Raw genomic sequence first — 27,523 nt, 5'->3', positions numbered from 1 at the left:
ACATCATCATTACGTTTACCAATATGAAGTTGTTTCACATTTGCAAAACGTAAGTAGAATGCTTTGAAACCAAAGTACATTACGAAGTAATCTTCTTCACAAGATTTAAACTTGAGTAGTGATTTCAACAAGCACGATCCAGAGTCATGTCCCGCTCTCAGCTCCCGAACGTAACAATTAGCTATGGACTCTAAGGATGGGGATGGGTCGTTCTATGTTAGTGTGCCTCGTGCACAAATAGATCGTGTCTGAAACAAGCCAATAAAAATGGTGTTGTGTTAATCTTTCATAAATGAGGCTTATGCACAGCCAATTCGTGTTTATAAATTATCTTATTATTTTTTAAAGCAAAAAATAAAAATAAAAAATTGGCGGGATTTTTTTTTTAAACGCGACATATGTACTTTTGATATAATTCTAATGATTACCTACTAGGGAGCCACAACTTATCCGGTTAATAATACAAAAATCGTTTATCTAATGACGTAAATAAATCAACATTAGTGGGACTAACCTTTAATAAAAATTGTTGACTTAATTACCTAAATGCCACTAGACAAACACTTATTTGTTTACCATGAAGATAAACTTGTATGATCTTATTACTTTAGTACGGAGTACATAATTGGATAGATTTTTTTTATTTATGATAATTTTCTTAAAATAATTATTTATGGTAATCTTTTACGTTAGTATATAATTGGATTAGTTTTTCTTATTTATGCTAATTTTTTAAAAATATTTATTTATGGTAATTAATCTAGTACTTCGGATATGAAACTTTTGGTAGCCTATAAATATTGGCCATATTTTTACAGAAAATCAAAACACTCTCCCGTCCAAAAAAAAAAAAGAAGAAGATAAAAAAACTCTAGTTTTCCCTCTTAACAATGACGATTAGGGAAGATCATAGGAAGAAGTTAGAGTTAGAAAACGCTCGAAAAGCTGGGCTTGTGCCAGCAGAGGTTGATGAAGATGGAAAAGAAATTAATCCTCATATCCCACACTACATGTCTTCTGCTCCTTGGTATCTCAATTCCAATAAACCGGTATGTTTTATTTATTCTGATCTGATGCTTTTTAATTTCGAATTCATTGTTGTTGTTGTTGTTTACAAGATTTAAGGACTAAAATTGGTTGGTTTTTCAGAGTTTGAAGCATCAAAGAAAGTGGAAATTGGAGTCATCAAATGTTACCAAGTCGTGGTATCGCAGAGGCGAAAAGGGCTTCCAGGCTCATAACTTTCGGAAGGGGGCTTGTCACAAGTAAGTTTAACCTGTTAATACTATTTGCGTGTGCATGTGCTCTTATTTGCCCTATGTTTTTTTGCTACTTATTTGTCATTGAACCCTAGGAAATTCATCTATTCTAGCGTGTAAGTAATGAGGATGATTAAGTGTAATTGAATGGATTATTCAATGTTTATACAATTTCTGTGAACTACTTAATTTTCTCATAGTTTTTGTCTTTTTCATAACCATCTCAAATAGTCTAGACTAGAGCTTGTTAAAATTTCGTGAGAAAATTATTCCTTCCAAATTATGTGATAAGTACACTGACAATTTCTTGCGAAAATTACTTTTCCTTTAAAATTCTTATATAGTATCTGCCTATTTCTTGGAAGTATATATCTACTCTTTCTTAGGCCTTGCCTGTATTAGGGGTACTCATTACAAGGGTAAATTGTATTGGGGAAATTGATACTAGAGGACTAATTAAGGGAGAAGATTTCAAGGAAGTAAAATCAGACAAGGTTTGGTTTAAGTGAAACAAATAATGGGAAACGGATGATTCTTTCAGACACTTGAAATAAGATTCATATGAACATGCTTTTTTTTTTTTTTTTTTTTTTTTGAAAACAAACATGCTTTTTAAAAAAAATTAATAAAATTTAAATACACTTTGATATCAAATTAATAGTAGTATTGAAATTCAGGACATATATCACTGGATTTTACGGATCAACTTCACACATCACATCAAAATGTTAAGAAGTATATTAAAATTTATCATCAAATTTCAAAAAAAATGGGAAAAAAAAAAAAAAAAACCAAAACAAAACAAGAAAAGCCCATCTAATAATCCAAATATAAAGTAAAAAAGGCAGAAACCAAATAATCTTATAAATTTGAAACTAAATTATTCATTTGAAACAGATCAAGTATCAAATAACAATTCACGAATGTGTCAAACTTCGAATTCGATTATTCTTCAAAAATAAAAAAAATAAAAAATTCGAAGTTGATGATAAGAACAATCATTAACCAAATACAGAGGAAATTCCCGTAAAAAATACAGAGGAAATATGACTTTTTTTTTTAAAAAAAAAAAAATACAAAGGAATTTCAAAGAGAGAGAATAATAGTGGAGAGAAAATGAGTGAGCGGCTACAATCAGTACAATGTGAAAGGGATGAAGTTTGGGTTATAAATTTTAACCCCTGAATTGTTACCCTAGGGGGGGCCTGGGTAATGTATTACCCTCATTTTGGGGGTAAAATGTTCAGCCCAAATTATTTCCCCCTATTCCAGGCAGTGTACCATGGTCAGTAATTATTAAGCCTTAAATTATTCCGGCCCATTTCCGTCAATCCAGGCAGGGCCTTAGAAAAGCTTTTTCTCCTGTAATTACCTTCATTGGTGTCATAAATATTGAACATGTTATTAAAGTTTATCGTGTTTTCTGTAGTTGTGGCGCTAGTACCCATGATGCAAAGTCTTGTACGGACAGGCCTCGAAGAGTTGGAGCAAAGTGGACAGGGAAACACATTGCAGCTGATGAGATCATTGAGGAAATTAACCTGGATTACGATGGCAAACATGACAGATATAATGGTTTTGATTCTGCAAGTTATGTCTACGTTGTTCATAAATTTGAGATAATGGAGGAAGCAATAGAAAAACACAAGAACGAACAACAGTTGAAAAAGCTCCAGGAGAAAAATACCAGTGAAGAAGGTGAGGGCGATGAAGATGCTTTGAAGGTTGATGAGAGTAAACAAATGGATTTTGCAAAGGTTGAAAAACGAGTACGTACAACTGGTGGAGGAAGTACTGGAACTGTAAGAAACTTGCGTATCCGAGAAGATACAGCCAAATATTTATTGAACCTTGATGTTGATTCGGCCTACTATGATTCTAAAACCCGGTCCATGCGTGAGGATCCTCTTCCTGATGCTGATCCTGATGAGAAATTTTACACCGGTGATAATCAAAATCGACTTAGTGGTCAAGCTTTGGAGTTCAAGCAGCTCAATTTACACGCTTTTGAGGCATTTGACAAGGGACAGGATGTGCATATGCAAGCAGCTCCTTCCCAAGCTGAGTTGCTTCACAAGAACTTTAAGGTCAATAAAGAGAAGTTGAAAACCCAGGTGAAGGATACAATAATGGAGAAGTATGGCAATGCTGCAACAGAAGAGCAGATTCCACGGGAACTTCTACTTGGTCAGAGTGATAGACAAGTTGAATATGATCGAGCTGGCCGGATAATCAAGGGGCAGGAGATGCCCGTTCCCAAGAGTAAATATGATGAAGACGTGTATGCTAATAATCACACAACTGTTTGGGGATCATGGTTCCGGAGTGATTTCCAATGGGGCTACAAATGCTGCAAGCAGACATTTCGAAACAACTATTGTACAGGTGCCGCTGGGATTGAGGCTGCAGAAGCATCGGGAGAGCTGATGAAAGCTAACATCACTCTCAAAGAAACTTCAGAAGAAAAACCGGACTTGATTGAGGCGAAAAGGTTGGCTACTTGGGGTACAGAGGTGCCTGAGGATTTGGTTCTGGATCACAAGAAACTTGCTGAAGCTATTAAACAGGAAAATTCAAAGAAGACAGAAGAGAAAAATGAAAGGAAACGAAAGTTTATTACCAAATATGTTAACGATGTGACACCAGAAGAGATGGAAGCTTTCAGAATGAAGAGGATCCACCATTATGATCCTATCAAGGCCTTCCTGTGAAGGCTATACTCTCCACTAACATGTATGTTCCACTGTCGCACATATTAGAAGGCTTTGTCATCCGGAAGAACAACCCAGATTATAATGAAGCTACAGATGAAGGACAGAATAAGCTGTTGCTGGTACTGTTGTATTCAATTTTCCTGAGAATCTAGAAGAATAATTAGTCAGTATACTTTTACAGAACTCAGCTTTTAGTAGTGGGTTTGAAAAGTGAAATGTTATCTGTAGTAGTTTAGCTTAATCAGGTCCAATGTTGAATGCCTGAATGATTTTTTGTTCTTTCTAATTCTGTAAGTTAGTGTAGCATCATTTGCTTAATAAAAGAACATCAGTTCAAGTTAATGAAGTCTTTCATCTACAAAGATTGTCATAATTCATGTCTGGTCATCAATCGAAACTCTCAAAACAGTAGTTACGACAAAATTTAAAGTATAGAATAACCTGAGGTTGAATTGGATATCTATCCTATTGGCTATATATTAACTTGATATCTCAATTATACATACTAAATTACTAATGCAGCAGCCCATCAGAAATAGTTCTGATATTCCGACTCTGACAAATCTTTCAACCCATTATGTTTTTGTTAATTACTGTAGTGTATGGTAATTACTGTAGTACTTGATCACTAGATTACAACTATTTTTTCAAGGAAAGAAGGAAAATGCTCAAAATCTAACTGAAGACCTGAAGCTCCAAATATCCAAAATATTAGATGTTGTAAAGACGCCCATCAACTTACCTTGACTCTTGATTGGTGCTAAAGTGCCTAGCTTCCAAACTGTTTGTTCCAGTTTTCATATATACCGAGTTCATTAGGTCAAACCGGCAGCCTCACCTCATGCATTGAATATGCTATTTCAAAGCAAGACTTGCTTACCTGCAGAGTTACTGGCCTCATGTCCTCTTTGTCCAGCTTTGTAATTTCTATGCCCTGCCTCAAAGCATCTCTAAGTGAGTAAGTGGACCCATGGAAGCATCCTTCACAGCAATCACAAGATTTTTCATATCCGATCCAGAGTAACCTGGCATGGGATGGGATGTGAAATAATGTGATGGGATACAAATGGTAAGAACAAAACAGGTCAAAGCTACAAATGTATCATCGCAAGTTGGTAACAGTGGGTAGGATAAAAACCTTAAACCTTCAGTCAATTTGCAGATCATGTCAATATCCTCTTTTGAGACTTGAGAGTCTAAACAGCCCACATCTTTTTCCGGGAGACTATGTATAATTCAGGCCCTTACTTCTGTGCATCCATAATATTATTATTATTATCCTGTCCGTGATATCAGCTAGAAATTTTGGCAACAGAGGAGAGACACTGACCTTCAGAAGGGAGTGGTATGTAAAGCCATTTAGTAAGCCGCCTCATTGCTGCTTCATTGAGTTCTTGAGGCCTATTTGTAGCTCCTGCATAATACACATTTTTGAAATGTCAATTGATACCCGCTCCATTCAAAACATGAAAAAGACCATTCGGAGCAATAACTAAGCATAAAGAGTCCATTCTGTCATGCCCATAAATACTGATGCAACAGGCTAGCCCTTAACATTCAAGTGCAACCATGTTGGTAACAGCAAAGACATCAACACGAATAAAATAGGAGATTTGGAAAGCCCAACTTTTACAAGAGAGCCATTGAAGTTTAACATCTTTGCTTGAAGACCAAGCTACATATATTTGATGTAAAATTCAAAATAATTGCAATTGTGAAGCATTTTAATACAGTGAATACTCCACCTAATGGGGCAGGTTGTACTATAAAAGATCATATGTAGTCAAGTTGGATATCTGCCATACCAGTATGAACAATCACCTATAAGCAGAATCTGTTCACTAATACTGTCAAAGCCTTCCATCTCGATGAGAAACTGAGTCTTGAGTCTCCTACTTGCTGCATGCCCACCTTCTGATTTGCGCTGTCACAAAATAAACTTTTATAAAGCTTTTCAGCAATAGAGAAAGTTAGGATTCATGCGAGATCTGAAATTGTTCATCTTCAAAAATATAATTAAATATGTGGTCACATTTTCTCTTAAAGCCTCCTTTCTATATATTGAATCTCAAGAATCCCATACACTGAGGCAAATATTGGCTGCAGTCAAGTCCATAAAGAAGCAATAAAGACGATAAGAGCCCTCTTCCTCCATAGAGAAAGTTCAGAGACCAGAATTACCTGCGACAGAAGGGAATCAATTTCATCAACAAATATAACCGATTAACTGCTGGTTGACGCCAACTGGAAACTCAAAAAAGAGCCCTCACTAGCTTTTCCACTCGCCAATCTGCATTTTATCAACACATCAAGAGCTTAGCTCTAACATAAATATGCATCACGTACTATATTCACTTCTTGAATATAAAAGGCAGAAGATAATAGCAGACAATCTCTGTATCTTAAAGGCAGGCTTGAATTGGAAATTAATGAATTATAAGGAGAGTAACTAATAAGTGAAAATAAAGCCAAGAAAGATGGATAGTGGTGGGTTGAAGGAGGTATGTAGCAATAATTATCCTCATTTTGAGGGTTTAAATTCTCCCGATGAGGGTGATGGGAGATACTTACCCTCTTAGAGGGGTAATAAGAGCCTAAGAGGTCATGTTTCCTACGATGATCTCTGACTAGCTCATTCAGCAAGCCACTAATAAATCTCGCTTCTGAGAGTTCTGGCCCTTGGCTTTTATTCTCATTTTGTGACACTAACAGCTTTTCTCTTGCAGCTGCAAACCAAGAATACAACATTTTTGTGACCTCTTCCTGTGAACATTTCTATGGAAATGACTATACATATATACTCTCCGATCTCCATTTTCAAACCCCTTCTGGCCCATTTCTCTTCTATACAGAGTACAATTATATCATAAGGCTTTTTGGGTCACTAATCTCCATCTCTGTAGGGTTATGGTCTTACGGATTATTCAAGGCAAAGGTAAAGCCTTGTTTTTTCCTTTATGATTCTTGGAACATCTAACATAGACATATCTCAATCCAAGTTCTTTTGAGGTTCTAAAAGTAAGATAACCTTAACAATCAATTTAAGGACATAATCATTTTGCTATGTATCAAATGTGTTGCCCAAAAAAGTCCTCCAATCAACAAAATTGCATTACAATATACAAAGTATGTCTTAGTTTCCCTTACAAAACCCGAACAACAAAGAGTTCCTTTAATCAATGATGTGAAGTTCTTCCGGTTTAGTTAGCGAATTAATAATACAGTAATTTCAAAATAAACACCATCAATTTTATCCAATCAACAATATTGCAATTCACACATGTCCTATCTTTCTCCTTTAAGATGCCAAAATATGAAAACTTTGACTAAAGCTTCATCTCTCATAATCAATGAAATGAAGCTCACAATCATCACAAAATAGAGATTCAACTTCTAAAACAAAACCAAACACCAAAAGAGTTCCTCCAATTCAAAAACAAAGCAATAATTTTGAAAAATGGCGAAAAATAAAATTAGCTCAATTTGCAGCTCCATTTAATATCAAAATACAGTAATCAATTTCGCGAACAGCAAAATCGAACAAAACTAAGCACTTATATACAACTTCTTCACCGAAATTTTCGAATAATGAAATCATTCAGCAATTCAGCATCAACTCGAATAAGAAATTCACCAAAATCAACAAAAAAAAACCTGGAAAACTAGAAATTATAAAGAAGTCCGAAGAACATGAGAGAGAGAGAGTGTTACCGGTCGTAAACGGGAGTAAGTTGACGGCGAGAAGCGTCGAGCTTAGACAAAGCATCACGGCGAATAGGATGAATAAATGAGGAATCGACGTCGTTTTGAGAGCGAGAATCGAGAAAACCGAGGAGACGAAGACTGAGAAGTTGTGCGGAAGAATAATCGCGATTCTCTAAAGCGAAATCAGCGCCGAAGAGTAGAGATTGAAGACGGTTGATGTTGTTATCGACTTCTTTCCTCCAATTTTGCTGGTTTTCTTCTCTCTCCTCTTGATTCGCCATTGATGCACCTCTTTCAACCTCCTTTGTTACTGTAACTTTCAGGAGAGAGAAAGAAAGAGAAGGATTTTGTGAAGGTTTTCCTGATTTTGGAGGGTTTTATTACAGTACTTGTATTATTTTATTTTCACATTTCCCGCTTATTTTCTTTTTTATGGCTGCTGATTTTAAGAATAATTAATATATTTTGAGCACTTTGTTCAGAAGAGGTTTCGTGGTGTAGTTGGTTATCACGTCAGTCTAACACACTGAAGGTCCCCAGTTCGAACCTGGGCGAAGCCATTTTGTTTCTATATTTTTTTATTTTTATTTTTTTTTTAATATACTTGTTTTACTATGGAAAATAAATAAGAAAAAGAGAAAATAGAAGAGTTTTTTCTTTACAACGTATAATCTTTTTTTTAACGAGCACAAGGGATAATCTTAATGCGCTAATGAAAAGCTAAACAGCTTGAATAACCACTGTATACATCACTAGTTCATTCTAATAACTATATAGGCAGATCTACTTAGGTGACGTATCTCGTCATTTTAAGAGAATGGTGTATTTTTTAAAAAAGCTAAAATTAGTTATTAATTGAATATTGATTGGCTTTTTTTTTAGTAATGTTTATACAAGTAAAAAATGTTTTACTTCGTGTGCCCCTTCTTACACTAGCATCGCGTCACATCATCATTCAACAATTTTTATTCCATGTCATCACTAACTAAAAATGCATTCATAGAGGTTTGAACGCCAAATCACATTGAATGGAATCCTAACTTAGGAATTATGACCATCTTAGCTAGAAGAAAAGCATGCTCTATCAATTCACACAAATATATAAATACAAATTGGAGTGTAGAATAAAAGCAAAAAGTATCTTAAAAAATTTATTGTTGTCATTATATTATAGTTACTAACAATAAAAATAAAAATAAAAAAAAAATCAACAAGCCTTCTAAAAAAATAATTGAAAATAGTTCAAAGTAACGCCTGGAGCAAACCCGAGGCACACACTAGTTATGTTATTGATTGATGCCCAACTAATTAAATTTAATAGTTCTAGATCTGTATTTTAGTTATGAACACACTCAAGTCTAGCTCCTACTTCACTATGAAATGATTTAAAGATTAATGAGAAACCCCTAGGTAAACCATTCCCTAAAATAATACAAGTAATAATTTAAAAACAATTTTTTTAAAAAAAAGGTAATTATTACCATGTCTTTTCATCAATTAAGTACGAAGCATTTATATGTTACTCCGTATGTGACAGGTTCAAGACAAGGAACAGAAACAAATCAAACGATTGATTAAAAGAGCTTCAAACCACGAAAAAAGAGCCTCACCAGAGACTAGCCTTGTGCAGTTAATGTGTAACATTACACACATAAAACATAAAATCTAGCTCTGATACAGTACATACAATAACCATACATAGTAGCTTATAGGTTATTCGCCAAGTCCAGAAATAGAATTGCAAGTCTTGCCACATATGGTTAAAATTTTGTCAACGCAAATACAATAAGGTAGACTTTGAGATATCACATACTTGAGTGACCAATTCTAACATCAACTCTATGCCATGATGTGTTCAAAATTCCTCTCAGATTCCAGATACTTTCTACACTTTCCGGCTGCACGTTTGCAGCAATATCCACCTGCCACAAATCAAAGAAAACATCAAGCACAAACAGCGCCATTAGAAAACTCACAACAATAATTGAACATGAAATGAGTTTAATCAAGAGATTTTATATTACAAAAGTAATAGCAGTTAAGCTGCTGTTCTAGTGTTCTACATAGACAGAAAACAGAAACAAAAAGTTACACATGAGACAGCCATGTAAAGTTTTTTCATTAAAAAAATTTCAGTGACCATAATACATCAAGCCAGTTTGTATAAAAATTTATAAATTAAAAATAAATAAATAAAAAATAAAAAAGTAGAAGACCAAAGTATCTGCAAGAGAAGAGACAAAGGAATTTAATTACGTAGTATAACACATCCTTACCGCTTTTGCCACTATCTCAGCTCTATGCTGTACCTCAACTTCGGCCTCAAAGAATACCCACGCCCACTTGTCACAGTTGAAACTATCTGCAACATACGGCACGCCTGGTTTCTGGTATCTGGAGGCTTCCACCCATGTTTTACCTCCATCTATGGATATATCTACTCTTTCAATCCCACGACCTCCACCAGATAGTGCATATCCTTTGACTGTTACCTAAACCCAGATAATCAGAAGTTTTAGATACCATTACCAGATACTGCTAATCTTGAGATATTCCAAGAAAGCCATAATTCAGCAAAGAGGAATTCAGGAGATATTTTATAAGAACATAAAATCCTTTCTATATTTGTGCATTTGATTTATAAATATATCTTAAGAGTGCAAACATTCCGAGATATTTTGCCATTGGATGGGGTCTCCACTCTCCAGAATGTTAAGTGCTAAATTGTTGATATTGTAGTTTGAACAAAGCACATATGTAATTATATTTTGCCCATTCTTCAAATACGAAGTATTATTGAGTGAGAAGAAACAAATGTAGCAAAATTACCTTGCCATCCTTCAGAACATTAGAGTCTTCTAAGGAACAGATGGCGGACTGCAAAAAAAGAAGCAACAGTTAATTCTCATTATGCCCACAAATTCAAGTTCAGAAATCTAATCACATTCTGCCCAAATGTATTTCTGAACAAGTTATGTCAGAGTAAGGTGGACATCAGCTTTCAGGAATACATATACCTGAACTGGAAAATCCATTTGAGGCCTCCTCGTTGACCAATTTATATTGTCCCAATCAACTGTAGGAGGGAACATTTTATAATCCTTTTGCGTAAAGAAACCCTGTTGATAGCAACATGAAATAGGCCACTAAGTCCCCTAAAGAGAAAATATGTAACAGCTTATAAAAAACCAAGTACTCTATATTAGCCAACCTGAGATTCTTCAGCAATCACATTGACAGAATCCAGCCATTTAACTGAACGAGCACCAATAACACCCGGGACAATTACACGTAATGGATAACCATGATCCCTGTTAAGAGGCTAAGGTCATATCAAAAACAGATAAACTCAAGTTAGATTGGTACTGCACACAAAGACACTTAATGCTGGTCATGAGATCAGTTGTGATCATGAATGAAGCTTGATTGGAAAATCAATAGCACAACCATTTTTCTCATCTTTTCACTATCTTTTTTCTCAAGATGATGGAAATTCTAGGCAGTCAAATTATCAATGCCTGATGTCTCCATACAGAAGAGAAGACAGTAAGAAAATCAGGCTCAAATCAGTTTTACAAACACAATACCTATGAGGTTTCAACTGCAGTTGATCAGCCTTTTTCTTCTCTGGTTTAACACAGGAACAAGGAAGTGGGGAAAGCAAAAATAAAATGAGCCCTGATCAACATCCTATGTCAAAACATGCCCACATCTCTACATTTAAGCTTTATTCTATTCAAATCATCTTGCCTAAACTTATCTTATTTGAACTTGACTTATTTTATCTAAATTCTTTTTTGCATTGGGGGGGACTGATCTGAACTATCCAGATTTATGTGAACTTATTTGAGCCAAAAATAAGTCAGATAGAACAGGGCCTTAGAAGGCACAACATAGAGTGACTCCATTAGCAGCAGATTAACTAGCAGGGACAGTTTACTTTATACGTAGTAGATATGTAGCAAAATATAACATAGATTAACTCTGTGTTCTAATATAATCAAAGTCTACAAATAATACAATGAACAAATCAACAAACTCTCTTTGATGAGTAAGTCATTAAGCTGGAATTCTATCACTAGTGTTAGAAAAATCCTGCGTTAGATGCAAGCTTGGTAGAGATTCAGATTTTGAAGAAGAAAAGAGGCAGTAAAAACTTAGATGAAAAATTACCTCTCCATTCATTTCATAGGCAAGTAATACATCGGCCTCAGGGTTAGTTGCCTGGCTCAACGGAATTGATGCCTTATAAGGACCGCCATTCTCTTCCTACTCAATAACAAATAGATCTGGTGAAACTCTCCATCAAGAGATTTTTAAATTAGAAATAAATAAATAAAAAGCCCACCAATTATTGAAGAATGATGAAAAAAACGTATACTCAAAAGTCGAAACAGAGAATGAAAGAAGCATTACCTTGCACCTGTCAACACTAACAAATTCAACATGTTTTCCCCCACTTGCTGTGGAACTCGCTAGCTTAGGAACACCAAGAAGTTCAAGCACATCTGCTAGTTTAGCTCCACCCCATACAGCTGAATTAAAGTTAAAAGATAATAAAAGGTTAGGAAGGTGGACTGAGCAAAACTCTCTAAGCATCAGTTTATGCAAGCAATTATCTAACAAGTATACACCAAGTTCTTCAGCAGGCATAAAAAAGACAGTAGTCTGCAGACTATATTCAGCAAACTATACTCCATGAAAATAAGCATTATAGAAAGCCTGCTTATCCAATATAGCCAAACTCGTGTTTGCTTCTTTCTCTAGTTTTACAAATTGATGAAGTCCTACAGCAAAGCATGGATAGTTTACAGCATATAATGAAGGAACAGAAATTGCCCCAATATTACTGAAATTAATAATACTTCATTTGATTCAATGTGAAAAGCACAAACCATTTCCTAAGGCAGCAATGCCCCATCCAACTCCTCTCACTTTTTTCGTTTTGCTCATAGCTGTTCTGCGGTTTCCTGCACACTGTAGCATTGAAAGATCAATATACTCATCAGCTTTAATTGTTGAACAAAAGAACGTTACAGTTATTCTGGGAGAATAAGGCACGTCACAAAAGCAAACACCAATAGCCCACTTAATTTCTCATTACTGAAATTTTAAAACCAACCTGTAATGTAGCTGTTACGGTATACTTGGGCAGGTCCCTAAAACAGAAGAAACAATGTGAGCACATGACAACAAACTGGAGGGGGGAGGGGGGAGGGGAGAGGGTAACCATCAGGTAGATCACATATGTCAGTTCAACTACAAGATAAAATTTCTAATTTGCGACCAGTCAAGTAAATTGAAGGTATAACGCGTATGACATATTCTCTATAAAGTAATGCAGTCAAAATATTGCAAAACCCCTACCTACCGGATATCTCTCATGGAGAGCTCCCTTTGGACGCTGATCAAGCCTGTAGCAGAAAGTCGATACCTACAAGACAATATACAACTGCATCAGTACAGAAGTATCACCAAGTATTGCAAAGATTATAGCAGTAAGGATAACCTTTCGATGTCATCAATAATAGGTATAGGTCCATGATTTCTTTTGTAGAACAAATCCACTGGAGTCACATAGGAGGATATGAGGCCTGATCGATGCGGTTCAGCATTAAAAGGCTCCTGCACAGTAATAAAGATGTTGACTACAATTTTACTAGCCAATAAAAACAAGGCTAGTTACATGATACTACATTACTACATCCACAGCCAAAATAAATTGCCTGGTTCTTGAGCTAATGGCAGCATGCAAAAAGCCTTCACACTGGAATAAATTGAATGTTAATCCTCTCCCAATTGACGTTATTTTAGGCCATCTTAAAAGCAAAAACAAAGAACCTCAATTCCTTGAAGATGAATACGTGTTAAGCTACCTCCAAAAGTGCAAGTCACACAAAACTACCAAATTCTTTTCAAAATTCTGTAAGTCATTGATACAGTAATTTCATTAAACAATCTAGAGAGTAGAGAGTACTACTACATAAAATCATTGCCAAAGGACATAATCCTTGATACTTAATATATGAATATGATTATTGACAAGTCTTCTCGAACCTGCTTTCCTTCAACAGTCTAGCCAGAATTTGGCCAATCAACAATCTTCAATATACTGTCAATCCAGGAAAGGGTTTTCCACATTTCATAGACTGAGTACTTTTACTATCATTTTCTTTCATTGAATACTTTTAAGATTTAGTATAGTTCTAAACTTCTAAGGTTGTTAACACAACGTATGACTCTAATTTGGTCCGAAACATGCATAATCAAGCGGTATCTACTATTTAGACAACTTACTCTTTGCTAAAACAGAAGTACTATCAATGGTTCTACCATCAGGCCACATTTGAATTTAGTTTATATACAAGTATGATATGATCAGTTAAATCACTAATTCATCAAAAATATATTTCTAACTTAAACAATTTCCAAAATTACTCCAATTTTACTTATGCTAGCACAGTTTTGTTTTTAACATAGCACAAATATTTTTATATTAACAATCAATTACCATATTAATTCTAGATGCTTTATTGCCAACAATTTCCAAAATTACTCCAATTTTACTTAAGATAGCACAGTTTTGTTTTTAACACAGCACAAATATTTTTATATTAACAATCAATTACCATTTCTCAAAAAAAGAAAAAAAAAAAACAATCAATTACCATATTAATTCTAGATGTTTTATTGCCAATAACAAAATCCCCCAAAATAGCACACAACTAAAAATCCACCCAAAAAAAAAAAAAAAAAAAAAAAAAAAAAAAAAAAAAAATCAATCAAATTGCGTCAATGTAAAATCAAATACTACCTCCGTTTCAAGTTTTTTGCAACTTTTACCAAAAATGTCTGCTACACATTTTTTGCAACTTTCCAAAATTTTCCATTTTTAGTAAAGTTTTTTTAAATAAATTTACTAAAATACCCTTACTAAAATTTTCAAAAATTCAATTAGTTACTTAAAACAAAACTTAATTAATCTAAATATTTCCACCAAATCTAATTAATTCCCCCAACCAAATTAATCTGAATATTTTAGTTCATTGAATAATATTCATAATTCATCTATCATCGAATCTTTCCAGAAAAATCAAACCCAATTCTTGAACTTCTTCTTCTTCAATTCCCCATTTTCTTTCTCTACCCTTCAATCTGACCCCTTCTCTTTCTCCCATGAAGACAAACCACCGCACCATTGCGGTGGTGAAGATTTACCCATGGACAATGATGACCGAAAGTTCGCGGTTATGGTGGTGGTCGAACCACCAAATTCAAACGAATTTAATTAAGGCGATATGGGTTGGTGGGTATTTCGATGAGGGTTGGTGTCGGTGGTGGTTTGAGTAAGTGGTTTGAGTTAGTGTGGTGGTTCTGGGTTTGGTTTTTGGTTTTGTGTGGTATGGTTGCAGCGGGGTTGGTTTCGGGTTTGTGTGGGTGTGTGTGTGGTGGCTACGGGATGAGTTTTAGGTTTTGGGTTTGAGCGCTAGTGGATGTGTGGTGGTTGGGCGGAGTCCGTGAGGCTAGTGTTGGTGGCTGATACTAGGCGGTGCGTCAAGGTGGTGGTGCGTCGAGGTGGTGATGCGTGTGGCTGGTGTTATGGAAGGTGGTAAATTAATTTATCCCCAATTTCTCTCTCCTTCCTTAATCACATGTCCCTCCCTTTTCTTAATCTCCATTTCTCATTTTTTGCCTAGGAGTCCGTGTCGACTCCAAAGTTGCAAAAAACTTGAAACGGAGGTAGTAAAAAATATCACTAAATCGTCAGCTAAACAGTTTTCCAAAAATTCAATCAGAAAATCATTTATTCATTCGTGCATTTAGATAGAACAGTATGATTTTCAAACAAAAATAAAATCAAATTATAAAATGCAAAATCAATGAATTAATTCAAACTCCAGCAGAATTCAACAGAGTAAAATAACAAATAATCATTAAAATCAAACTTGCTGAATACATAACAAATTAACAACATGATCAATAATAAAAGAGAGAAAATTGCCTTGGAATTAATTTTAAGAGAAGGATGACGAGATGGTTCATTGGAGTAATCGGACGGCGCGAGAAGCCCCGGCATTTTTGCGCGACTCAATTACTCTTTCGACTGGTGTTTCTGGGATGCGATTGACAGAAAATTATTCTTATTTGGTTTTTTTTTTTTTTTTTTTTTTTTTTTTTTTTTTTTTTTTTTTTTTTTTTTTTTATCATATAGGCTTGTTCTGATTGACTGAAATAAACTGAATTTATTGGAGTTGAACTGATCTGAACTGAATATTTTATGAGAGAAGAAAATTAAGAACTGAACTGAAAATAATCTGAAGAGAATAGGCCCGTAATATGTCAATAATTTTTTATATGCAATTATTACACATCATATTATTTACAAATTTATGATCAAAGACTCAAAAATACTTAGGGAGGTGTGCCCTTGCCCGCCGAAACAAAGATCCTCCCCTGGCAAGGGTCAATGAGACAATGATATAAACTTGTATACACTTTGAGAGATGGATACATCATTTAGTTAAAGCTTTCGTCCTGTTTTAGAAAATTATGAGATCGATTCTCTTCACCCGCCCTCTACTCTCATTAACACCAAATAAAAAAAAATTAAAAAAAAAAAGTATTGTCTTGTTTGTTCTTAACGTTTTTCTTTTTTGATTTCACTCTATAAAAGTTCTTCAATCCTTCTTTATTGATTGTTTTGTTTATATTTCTTCCTCCCTTCTCTTTTAGCTTAACATGTTTTCTTATTTGATCACCTTTGTTAAATTATATATAGGACAAAATGAAGTCATGTAAAATCTTACTAGATTTATTTAATTTATATTTTCACGATGTTAAATTTTAATATTTATTCTAATTAGAGGTATAAAGGATTGAAATTATGCAGTGGGTAAAGGGTAATGTGAAAGTCAAAACATTACATGATTACAACTAAGACAGAACTACATAAATATTTTTACATGATTACATTACATGATTACACGCAGTAATGCTTCTCAGCCAAGACCTGCCTGATGGAAATTTCCACCACCTGCAGAAGTCTGGTAACATGCATAAGGATAATGCGAAAAAGGTTTTATATCATGGGATCACCAATTATAGGAGCTGGATCACTGCTCTAGGATATGGGTTCTGTTTTGGGGTAGAGCTAGCGGAAAACAATATCATTGCTTACTACTTCTATGACCGATTTAATCTTAACCTTAACCTTTCGGGAATTGTTGCAGCCACTTTTGGGATGGTTAATCTTTTCTCCAGGCCTATAGGTGGAGGCTTGTCAGATTTCACGGCGAAAAAGTATGGAATGAGGGGAAGACTGTGGAGCTGGTGGATTGTCCAAACGATAAGTGGTGTATTGTGCATTGCCTTGGGACTGATTGACACTTTAGCTGCATCTATTGCAGTGATGATTATCTTCTCTTTATTTGTTCAAGCAGCCGAAGGACTTACGTTTGGGGTCGTTCCCTTTGTCTCTAGAAGGTAAATACATCTTTATGTTTCTTTCACTTTAACCTGCAATTGCATTTACCAAATTCAGCCATACAAAACCAAGTTAAAGATAACATTCAATCAATCAATCAATCAATCAATCAAAGCCTTAATCCCAAAAGTGGGGTCGGCTAACATGAACCAAATTTGATTATTCCGTGTAGTCATCAACATAAATCTTTCTCCTCCATCCCTTACGATCCAAAACTTCATCCTCACGTAAATCCATGCACTTCATATCCTTCCTCACTCCTTCCAACCAAGTCATCTTTGGTCTCCCTCTTCCTCGTTTAATCCCTCCATGGTCCCACTCTTCCACTCTTCGCACCGGTTCACCCTCGGGTCTCCGTCTTACATGTCCAAACCAACGCAGACGATTTTCCCTTAATTTATCTACAATGCCCGCCACACCTACTTTCTTGCGAATAACCTCATTTCTGATTCTATCTCTTAAAGTGTTTCCACACATCCACCTTAACATGCGCATTTCCGTAACCTCCATCTTTTTAATATGCTCTTTCTTAGAAGCCCAACATTCTGTACCATAGAGCAACACTGGTCTTATGGCAGTCCTGTAGAATTTTCCCTTCAACTTTAAGGGAATGCTGCGGTCGCATAACACTCCCGTGGCCGCTCTCCATTTAAGCCACCCTGACTTAATCCTGTGGGTCACGTCTTGATCAATGTCACCATTCTTCTGGATGATCGACCCTAGGTACTTAAAACATTCACTCATGGTCAAATCCTTTCCATCCAAACTCACCACTTCATTGCTTGTCCCCCTCTGAGTGCCAAAACGACATACCAAATATTCAGTCTTACTCCGACTTAGCTTAAACCCTCTAGATTCCAACCTTTGCCTCCATTGCTCCAACTTGACATTAACCCCATCCTTAGTCTCATCCACCAAAACGATATCATCTGCGAACAGCATACACCATGGAACCTCATCTTGAATTGGTCTAGTTAATTCATCTAGAACCGTTGCAAAAAGAAAAGGGCTTAATGCAGACCCTTGATGCAATCCGATTGTAATAGGGAAATCTTTTGTCAACCCTCCGCATGTCCTCACATTTGTTGACACATCCCGATACATATCCTTAACTAGGTCTACATACCTTCGTGGGATACCTTTCTTCAACATTGCCCACCAAAGTATCTCTCTTGGCACCTTGTCATATGCCTTCTCTAAATCAATAAAGACCATATGAAGATCTTTCTTCTTTACCCTATAAAACTCCATCATTTGTCTTATCAAATGGATTGCCTCCATAGTAGATCTCCCAGGCATAAAACCAAATTGGTTATCTGAAATGCTTGTGCATGCCCTCAACCTTTGTTCAATCACCCTTTCCCACAACTTCATAGTATGGCTCATAAGCTTAATTCCTCGATAGTTAGAACAATCTTGAGCGTCTCCTTTGTTTTTATAAACCGGGACCAAGGTGCTCTTCCTCCAATCTTGTGGGATCCTTGTAGCCGTCCATATCTTGTTGAAAAGGTTTGTTAACCAATCAATACCAATCTTACCCAAACACCTCCACACCTCTATCGGTACCCCATCAGGGCCAACCGCCTTCTTAGGTTTCATCTTCCTCAGTGCAATCTCCACCTCTACTCTCCTAATCCTTCGCACATACTCCATGTTGATTTCTTCATCACTCATAGAGGTATCTCCTATCACAACTCCATTACTTCCATTAAATAATTCATCGAAGTACCCCTTCCACCTGTCCTTGATGCCCTCCTCTTGCACTAGGACCATTTGGTTCTTATCTTTGACACACTTCACCATGCCAATATCCTTCCTTGCCTCTTGTCTTCTCTTTGCCATCTTATAAATGATCCTTTCTCCCTCCTTGGAATCAAGCTTTTCATAAACCTCCTGATATGCCTTTTCTTTTGCTTGGCGAACAGCTGCCTTTGCCTTGCTCTTAGCCTCCTTATACGCTGCAAAGGTTTCATCACTCCTACATTTTCCTAAGGCTTGATAGCATTCCCTTTTTTGCTTAATTACTGCTTTCACCTCTTCATTCCACCACAAAGTATCTCTCTGTACCGAAGTTCTTCCCCTTACTTCCCCTAAGACCTCTTTGGCCACTCTTAGGAAACAGTTCTTCATTCGTAACCAAGTCATGTCCGGATCCACCTCTCCATCCCAATCCGCTTCTTCAATTACCTTTTCTGTAAAAACCTTAGCTTTTGCATCCCTTAGGGTCCACCATCTTATCCTTGGTTCTTCTTGTCTAACTTTTTTCTTCGCCTTCTCTTTCAGACGAATAGTCATTACCAATAGCCGGTGTTGGGTGACCACACTCTCCCCTGGGATAACCTTACAGTTTATGCAACTTTGTCTATCTATGCTCCTTGTGAGCAGGAAGTCTATTTGAGTTGCATTTGCTCCATTCCGAAAAGTTATCAAGTGTGAATCCCTCTTCTTAAACCAAGTATTAGCCAAAATTAAATCATATGATTGGGCAAAATCCATAATAGCTTCACCACCGGCGTCCCTCTGCCCATACCCAAAGCCTCCATGGACACTCTCATAGCCATCTCGGCTCGCCCCAACGTGCCCATTTAGATCCCCTCCAATATATAACTTCTCTGAGTGGTGGACACCCTGCACCACCTCGTCTAGGTCCTCCCAAAATTGTCGTTTCTCTTCTGCATCTAAACCCACTTGGGGAGCATAAGCACTGATAACATTCACAATCTCCTTGCCACATAGCAACTTCAGCCTTATCAACCTATCGTTCTTCCGATAGACCTCGATCACCTCTTTTGCCAACCTCTCATCGAGAACCACACCAACTCCGTTCCTAGCTCCACCATTCCTTGTTCTGTGGCTCGTTTCTTGCCCAACATACCATACCTTATACCCCAAAACCAAGCCTCGAGCTCCTTCTCCTGTCCATCTTGTCTCTTGGAGGCACATGATGTTCACGCGTCGTCTTTTCATTACTTCTACCAATTCTGCTGATTCCTACAGCTCCCCGCGAATTGTAGTCTGTAAACTTGTCAGATGGTTGTCAAGCTTACAGCTTACATATAATCTATTGTATGTTACTAACTTCTCTACGTCACTCTTCAGATCTTTGGGGGTGGTTTCGGGCATGACTGGTGCTGGCGGAAATGTGGGTGCAGTCCTTACTCAAGTGATCTTCTTTAGAGGATCTCAATTCACAACAGAACGAGGAATAACATACATGGGTGTTATGATCATAGCATGCTCCCTCGGCATAGTCTCCATATACTTCCCACAATGGGGGGGTGTTTTTTGTGGTCCTAAAGCAAACTTTACAGAAGAAGACTACTACCTGAGGGAATGGGATGCAGAGGAACAGAAGAGAGGCCTACATAATGTGAGCATGAAATTCGCGGGGAGCTGTAGGAATGAGCGAAGTACAAAAGGGAAGTCTGTAACCAAAGAAGCTGAAATGAGCGCACCAGATGGTGTTTAACAGCCATCTTAACTTATCAAAATTTATCTTGAATCACATCTTTGGATTCAGATATCTACTTTATTACATATGTAAAATTTCTATGATTGGCAATACTGTAAAACATGTTCACTATATTTTCCTCCAATCCCAACCCCCCCCCCCCTCTTGTATTTTTCTTCTTCTACACCAGCCTTTTGTTTGTATTACATGTTTTTCTACTCGTCGAGGTTCAAGAATATGTATAATGTGTGTGAAAATATATCCATTTGTTGTTTTTTGTTCCAACTTTCATCTCTGAATTCATAGTTCCATGACTTCCATCCCCCCACCCAAAAAAAAAGAAAAAGAAAAAAGAGAGAGAGACAAGAAGTTGAGCTATTTCTTCTTTAGACGACTTTGGATGTGAGATTAAAATCTACTCATTCACACATACATGGAAATCTAAACTAATAAGTTTGTAAAAGCATACCGTTAAACGTACAATGAGAGCAAAGTTTTATCTACAATGATATAAATCAAGTATTGCAGCAAAACTTACTAAGGATGCTAAACAAGGCGGCAATGTTCAATCATTAACTCATTTTAGTTATCGACTTGAGAAATGTTTTTTTAAAAAAAAACAATCACTACATGGCAAACAGTTGCATGTAATGTGGCATACTGGCAATTTTCATAATGAGTAGAAAATAACTTTCTATTCCAGAATACATTATATTGTCTATGTAATCTCTTTTCGCCTAAAATTATGAAAAGATATCCTCGTTCTATGCACCTATTCACATATACTAGTTATTTTTATAAACTCTCTTTCGACTACAGATTTATTTCAATTTAATTACGAAATTTCCGCTCAATATACTCTCGTCCCATGAATACCATCTAGGACATCCAACCCCAATGCCTAAACCAGTAAAACCACCAAAATTCAATGTTCCCGCCAAAACCCTCCATCATCAAACTTTTCATCAATTCATGTTCTTCTTTCTCTTCTCTCTCCCAAAACTCACCTCCATCTCTCTCTATCCTAGCAGACAGATGTACCTCAATGCATCAACTCAAACAAGTCCACGCTCAGATGATCACCTCGGCTCGCATTCACGACACCTTCGCTGCCAGCCGGTTGCTCTCCTTCTGCGCCTTATCGAATTCCGGCGACATCAATTACGCCGTAAAGCTATTTAATTACACCCAAGAACACAATAATTTTATGTACAATACCATGATCAGAGCTCAAGCTAGTACTGAAAATCCCTCAAATGCTCTGTTATTGTATGTTCAAATGAGAAGGATGAATGTTTTGCCGGGAAAACATACGTTTCCTTTTCTTTTGAAGGCGTGTTCGAATATGAAATCAATTTATGGGTGTAAACAGGTTCATTCCCATGTAATTAAACTTGGGTTGGATTTGGAATTGCATGCTGTTAATGGGTTAGTGAGGGGGTATAGTGTTTCAGGAAGTTTGAGCGATGCACGCCAAGTGTTTGATGAAATTTCTGAGAGAAATTTGAGTATTTGGACTAGTATGATTTGTGGGTATGCTCAGAATGACTACTCAGATGAGGCTTTGGTGTTGTTTAATCAAATGGCTGATCATGGACTTGAGCCGAATGGAGCGACTTTGGCTTCGGTGTTATCGGCCTGTGCTCGAGAAGGGAGCTTGATGATAGGGGAGAAGATTGAGGTGTTTATGATTGAAAAAGGTGTTGAACTGGGGGTGATTCTTGGGACTGCATTGGTTCACATGTATGCAAAGAATGGAGCTTTGTGTAAGGCTAGAGAAGTGTTTGACAGTATGCAGGAGAAGAATGTTGCAACTTGGAATGCTATGATTCATGGGTTGGCTGTTCATGGGCATGCTGAAGCAGCACTAGAGCTTTTCCGAAAGCTTGAAATCGAGGGAATCGTGCCTAATGGCATAACATTCATAGCAGCTTTATCTGCTTGCTGCCATGGGGGTTTCCTTGAGGAAGGTCGAAAGTTTTTCCGTTCTATGAAACAAGATTACAATATTGAGCCGAAACTAGAGCACTTTAGCTGTATGGTTGATCTTCTTGGTCGAGAAGGGAAGTTAATTGAGGCAGAGCAATTGATACGAGATATGAAATGGAAAGCAGATGTGATGATTTGGGGGGCTTTGTTGAGTGCTTGTAAGAAATGTGGGAATATTGTTGTTGCTGAAAGAGTAGTAAATGAGATTTTAGATTTGGATCCTCACAATCATGGAGTTCGTGTTATTTTGTCTAATATGTATGCAGAGGCTGGTAGGTGGGAAGATGTATCGAGTCAAAGAAAGGTGATGAAGGAAGGAAACTTGAAGAAAGTACCCGGTTGGAGTTCAGTTGATGATGGTGCTTAATGTTCATCAGATTTGTACATTATAAGTTGCTTGTCATATAATACAAGTAAAATATTCAAGGTCTTTATACAAGTTTTTATTAATCATTGCATTTGAAACTTATCTTCACTGACAGAAAAATGTTGTAATTACTACCAAAGATATCACTTGTAGCACTTACATTACTAACATAAGGAAAGGAGAAGATGGATGTCTATAGTTCTTTTATTCTCAATTCTTTTATTCTAATTGATCAAACTCATAGCGAAACATAAATCAATTCCATGCAGACTATCAATATCTCAGTAACCAGTACAATTTAAATACATGACTGTTCCTGGTACACAAGCATTGAAATGATAAGTTTCAGGAATTCAACCCCAGTAAAAATACATAAACAGACATTTGCTGATCCATTATATTGTTATCACCAGAAGAACAAAAGATCCCATGTTATATAATGCACCTATTTTACACATTAACATAATTACATCAATCTTTGAATGCAGTAATCAAAACTGATCTGTGTGAACTGTCTGAATATACAGTAAATATGGACTATCATACAAATGTGTCCTTACTCCTTAGCACCATGTATTTACCTATAATGGCAGAGTCAAGAGACTACATCAATATTCCTTTTTTACAGCATACAAGGTGCTTACCTATAAGAATCCTTTAGTGGCAGCAATATCATGTACATAGCAACCATGTAGTAGCGTAGTGTATCAGACTGAACCAAGACATGCAGCAGCTGTTCTATATGGCAATATGAATCTTCCCGCAGGTAACTCTCCAATTTCTTTGGTTTAACTGCTGAGACATGATATTAGCACATCTTCATGGGCATGGTCACTAGTTAATCAGACGATTTTTCCCCCTTACATAAATAGTTAATAGGGTTCCATGATCAACTAACATGTACCAATCTACTTCACTGAGAACTCATGGACAGAGTAAATTACTGAAATAAAATAAAATATATGCAAGTGGTTCAGTATTGAATGCCATTTTGACTCTATAGTATTATTTACAATGCATGATGTGAAAATAGATTAGCATTTAGATACCAAGTTACTACTATATATATATATAATCTTTTCGGGGAAAAGTAGTAACTAACCGCATGAAAAAAAAAAAAAAAAAAAAAAAAAAAAAAAGGGATACCAAGTTACTAACCGTGTGAAAGAAACTAGTAGAAACTGATTACTGGATATTTGTCCATTTGTCCTGCCCAAAAATCTAAGCCTTATGCAAGGTGTTCATCGGCATTGCCTGTTTCATAAGAGAGTTATATTCTCGACTTCTTGACCACTCATCAATCTCACGAGCACGTAGCACTGGAAGAGGGTGTGACAATTGCCTTGTTTGAGCATTACTGTAAAGGATATAAAGGGGTTGTTAATCCTTTTGGAATCCTAACTAAAAAAGTTGGTGACAGTGCACGACTTATTATACTAAGCCGGTACGTTACCTTATATACCACCCCATTGGACTTGAAGAAGCTTTATCATAAGAACGAGCTTGCTCCAAAAATGCATCCACATTTAGTTGATCCACCAAGGAAGGGCATCCCCCAGACAACTTCATCAGGACGGATACGACAATCTCTTGTAATACCACCAAGTATATTAAAGAGATCCAACAGAAGGCGAGAAAAGAATGCAGATTAGTTTGGTAATATATACAATCACCAATATTGGAAAACCAAAAAAAAAAAGGAGGATAAAAAAAATACTTGTATAAGACATGCTGAAAAAGGTCACATAACTCACATCACCATACCTTGGGATCTTGAGCAACAAGAAGGGCTGCACGATCACAGGTCAACTCTGCTGCTCGGAGCCAACGGGTTAACTGTTCCTCTATGCTACTAGCAATAAATCCACCGACTCCTACAGATGAAACAAGAGGTTTATTCTTGCATTAGGGTAGCAATTTTCACACTGAAACCTTAGCACTTTCTAGATAAGGAAAATCAGACAAGATTTCCGCAAACCAAGTTTTCTCTAGTGGTATAAATTTAAAAATAACCTGAAGTGTCGCATTTTTGCAATTCGTAGTGCAACCAAGTTTATTTTATAGTTAAAACAACTACAGTTCTATGCAAAGATGATAGATATCAGATGCTATTTACTTTAAAAACTAAAGTCCTGGCAGCAAGCTAAAATTAATCAATCTCAGGAAGTGATAATTCAAGCAAAACAGTTGAGATGTTGAGAACTTTATCTCCAGGATTCTTACATCATTTACCTATAAAGACTGCCGGGATACTTACAAATCCATTGTCCAACCATTCTAAGACATTGGAAAATGTTACTACTCCAACTAATAGCGACAACCAAAACACATGAGGCCAAAACGTTTATGAGATATTAAGTAGTACATGTAAGATTTTGACTAGCTCAAACAAGTCATCCTACAATGATAACAATCTTTATTATCTAAAAAGCTATGTAAATCGTCTTTAGTATACCTATGCAGCCACTGCAACTCTAGTAGAAATGCACATTAAGCTTACCAGGTATGACGTATGCTCCAAGAGAGAGGATATTTGCATATGTCAGCCACAGTCCATGGTCACATTTCAGATGACCCAACTCATGGGCCATGACAGCCTATTGACATTTACAATTTTAAAAAAAAAAAGTCAAGAAAGATAGCTGCAAATTCATCTGAATGATGGCTCAATGCTCGATAAATATTGATAAATTTACAGAAATACTGGGAGAAACGAGGCAGGAAAAGCAAGGAAAAGAAGACGACATCAGTACCTGCAACTCTTTTCGCGATAAAAGTTCAATAAGACTTGTGTGGACAACTACAAATGGCCTTTTACCGCTGATGGCTAAGGTATATGCATTTGGTGTAGGACTCTGACGAACATACAAATCAGGAGGCTCAACATTCAATATTTCAGCAGCCTCAAGCATCAACTGGTGCAGTTCAGGAAGCTGAAGCGCAAGCATAGCATGTCAAAGTCTAAATTAAGCTAAATCCACATTGTTTGAGGCAACACAAGCTTCAGCAATCACAAAAAGGTTTAAGCACTTCGCTTTTGCAAAATTTCAAAAATTTGACCGAGTCTTGACACCTTAACGCATGCCTTTATCCAGCACTGAACTAAGAGTAACATAGTTGTGTAGCTTTAAAAATATAGTCAAACATTATCATTGGTGCTGAACTTTCACAATGCATATCAACTAAAACAGATTTTACATCCTATAATCACATACGAGGACAAAGTATGTCTCCATCTCAGCCGGAAATTTCAAGGTATTAAAAATGTGACTCGCGTCAAATGAACAATAATGTATTATGGATGCAGGCAAGTGTAAATTAAGTCCTACAAACTAAATGATAAAAATTCACAATATGAGCAGAATTCGACTCCAATTTCGATAAGTTATTATTATTACCTGGTTTTTGGAAACAAGCAATGAAGTACCTATGTTCTCAAGAAACATAACCTGCTCCGCAATAGATCCTGACATTACAAACATATCAAGATTATCATCACCTTAATCCCAACGACGGAGTCCAAATTATGAAGTTAAAAATGACAGTAAACATTGCTCATCATGTCTATGGCTTTGGCAATATAACCAGAATTTTTTATTTTTTTATAGGAAATTTCAACCAGAATTTCAAGTCAAATACATGGAAAAAAAAAGTAATGTACTAATTTCATAATGAGTAGTCAAAATAATTAAATTGATTGACCAAAATTAGTACAAAAAAATATACCTAATAAAGCTTTGCCGATTGCATCTAATCCAGGAATTGCTCTCAAAATCACTGTGTTCTAATTTCACAATCAATCAAACAAATAAATTAAAATTTTAATCAATATATAATTGAAGCTAAATAATAGAGATAGAAAGTTACTCGTTGATCAAGAGGATGTCTGAAATCATCGGCATTAAGATTGCGAAAAACAAGATTCGAAGAAGAAGAAGTAGCAGATGCAGTACAAACAGAAACATGAACCCTAGGGTTTCCAATAATTGGCGGGAATCGAAAATTGGAGAAATTAGGGGTTGATTTGGGGGGAAAACAACGGATGGAAGGATGAGAAGAGATTGATAATGAGGAGAGAGAAAAAGAAATCGCCATTTTTAGATAACTCAAAGAAAATTAAACAGCAGAAATTGAAAGAACTGAGTTTTGTAGGCGAGTTAACTCAGTTCTTCACCCCCCATGAATGAGTGTGAGAGAATTGAACAAATTTATGGTTATGCTTTACCGCCACTTCGTTTTCTGTTAACTCAGTTCACATTATTTGCTCGAGTTAAATTTTAGTTCACATTATTTAAATTATAACTTTTTTTTTTTTGAAGGGAATTTAAATTATAACTTAACTATGTTCACTTCATTTTTAAAAATATAATATTAAAATAAAAAAATTAATTCAATAAAAAATCAAAAATAATTTCAGTTCAATCAAAATAATTTCAGTTCAATATAAATCAGTAACTTTAAACAAGAAATGTAATTGAAAATCCGTAAAAATAACTTTAGTTGAGCAAAAATTATTTCAGCTCGATAAAAAGTCATTTTAGTTCATTAAAAATA

At 36.1% G+C, this 27,523-nt stretch overlaps 2 protein-coding genes, 1 non-coding gene and 3 pseudogenes across 4 annotated transcripts; 4 read left to right on the top strand and 2 right to left on the bottom strand.

Moving 5' to 3' along the window:
* Positions 1-890: 890 nt before the first annotated feature.
* LOC145563305 (pre-mRNA-splicing factor SLU7 pseudogene) lies at positions 891-4,100 on the top strand (annotated as a pseudogene).
* Positions 4,101-8,164: 4,064 nt separating this feature from the next.
* Positions 8,165-8,238, top strand: TRNAV-AAC (transfer RNA valine (anticodon AAC)). The gene has a single exon. It is a non-coding gene; the product is annotated as a tRNA-Val (tRNA).
* A 994-nt stretch (positions 8,239-9,232) lies between these two features.
* Positions 9,233-15,821, bottom strand: LOC145563303 (sulfite oxidase-like). The gene is made up of 12 exons (XM_081623749.1): positions 15,681-15,821; positions 13,188-13,303; positions 13,050-13,112; positions 12,801-12,837; positions 12,574-12,655; positions 12,095-12,213; positions 11,852-11,947; positions 10,890-11,000; positions 10,696-10,797; positions 10,508-10,555; positions 9,955-10,170; positions 9,233-9,600 (listed from the first exon to the last, which is right to left on the bottom strand). Exons 1-12 carry the CDS (start codon positions 15,753-15,755, stop codon positions 9,484-9,486), a joined length of 1,182 nt encoding a protein of 393 aa, XP_081479875.1. The 5' UTR covers positions 15,756-15,821; the 3' UTR covers positions 9,233-9,483.
* Positions 15,822-16,562: 741 nt separating this feature from the next.
* Positions 16,563-20,631, top strand: LOC145564652 (high affinity nitrate transporter 2.5 pseudogene; annotated as a pseudogene).
* A 910-nt stretch (positions 20,632-21,541) lies between these two features.
* On the top strand, positions 21,542-23,088 carry LOC145564650 (pentatricopeptide repeat-containing protein At5g56310 pseudogene; annotated as a pseudogene).
* Positions 23,089-23,338: 250 nt separating this feature from the next.
* LOC145562067 (plastoglobule-localized metallopeptidase 48, chloroplastic-like) lies at positions 23,339-27,226 on the bottom strand. 2 transcript variants are annotated; one of them, XM_081622239.1, is made up of 9 exons: positions 26,837-27,226; positions 26,696-26,753; positions 26,368-26,435; positions 25,723-25,902; positions 25,470-25,566; positions 24,734-24,843; positions 24,423-24,556; positions 24,128-24,326; positions 23,339-23,912 (listed from the first exon to the last, which is right to left on the bottom strand). In XM_081622239.1, the coding sequence occupies exons 1-8, from the start codon at positions 27,062-27,064 to the stop codon at positions 24,191-24,193; spliced, it is 1,011 nt and encodes a 336-aa protein (XP_081478365.1). In that variant the 5' UTR covers positions 27,065-27,226; the 3' UTR covers positions 23,339-23,912; positions 24,128-24,190. The 2 variants fall into 2 exon arrangements, with proteins under 2 accessions (XP_081478365.1, XP_081478364.1); XM_081622238.1 differs by having other exon boundaries at positions 23,339-23,761.
* Positions 27,227-27,523: the final 297 nt, after the last annotated feature.

The sequence above is a fragment of the Chenopodium album genome, chromosome 10, assembly GCF_948465745.1.
Source record: "Chenopodium album chromosome 10, dcCheAlbu1.1, whole genome shotgun sequence".
NCBI lineage: Eukaryota > Viridiplantae > Streptophyta > Magnoliopsida > Caryophyllales > Amaranthaceae > Chenopodium > Chenopodium album.
This window is presented reverse-complemented; position numbering and strand designations above follow the sequence as displayed.

Coding starts and splice junctions, on each gene's coding strand:
- LOC145563303 (XM_081623749.1), bottom strand. CDS start 15,755: ATGCCGGGGCTTCTCGCGCCGTCCGATTACTCCAATGAACCATCTCGT. Junction 13,304..15,680: donor CTCTTAAAATTAATTCCAAG/GCAATTTTCTCT, acceptor ATTACTGTGCAG/GAGCCTTTTAATGCTGAACC. Junction 10,798..10,889: donor TGATTGCTGAAGAATCTCAG/GTTGGCTAATAT, acceptor TGCTATCAACAG/GGTTTCTTTACGCAAAAGGA.
- LOC145562067 (XM_081622239.1), bottom strand. CDS start 27,064: ATGGCGATTTCTTTTTCTCTCTCCTCATTATCAATCTCTTCTCATCCT. Junction 24,557..24,733: donor TTGTTGCTCAAGATCCCAAG/GTATGGTGATGT, acceptor GTATTACAAGAG/ATTGTCGTATCCGTCCTGAT. Junction 24,327..24,422: donor CCAATGGGGTGGTATATAAG/GTAACGTACCGG, acceptor TATCCTTTACAG/TAATGCTCAAACAAGGCAAT.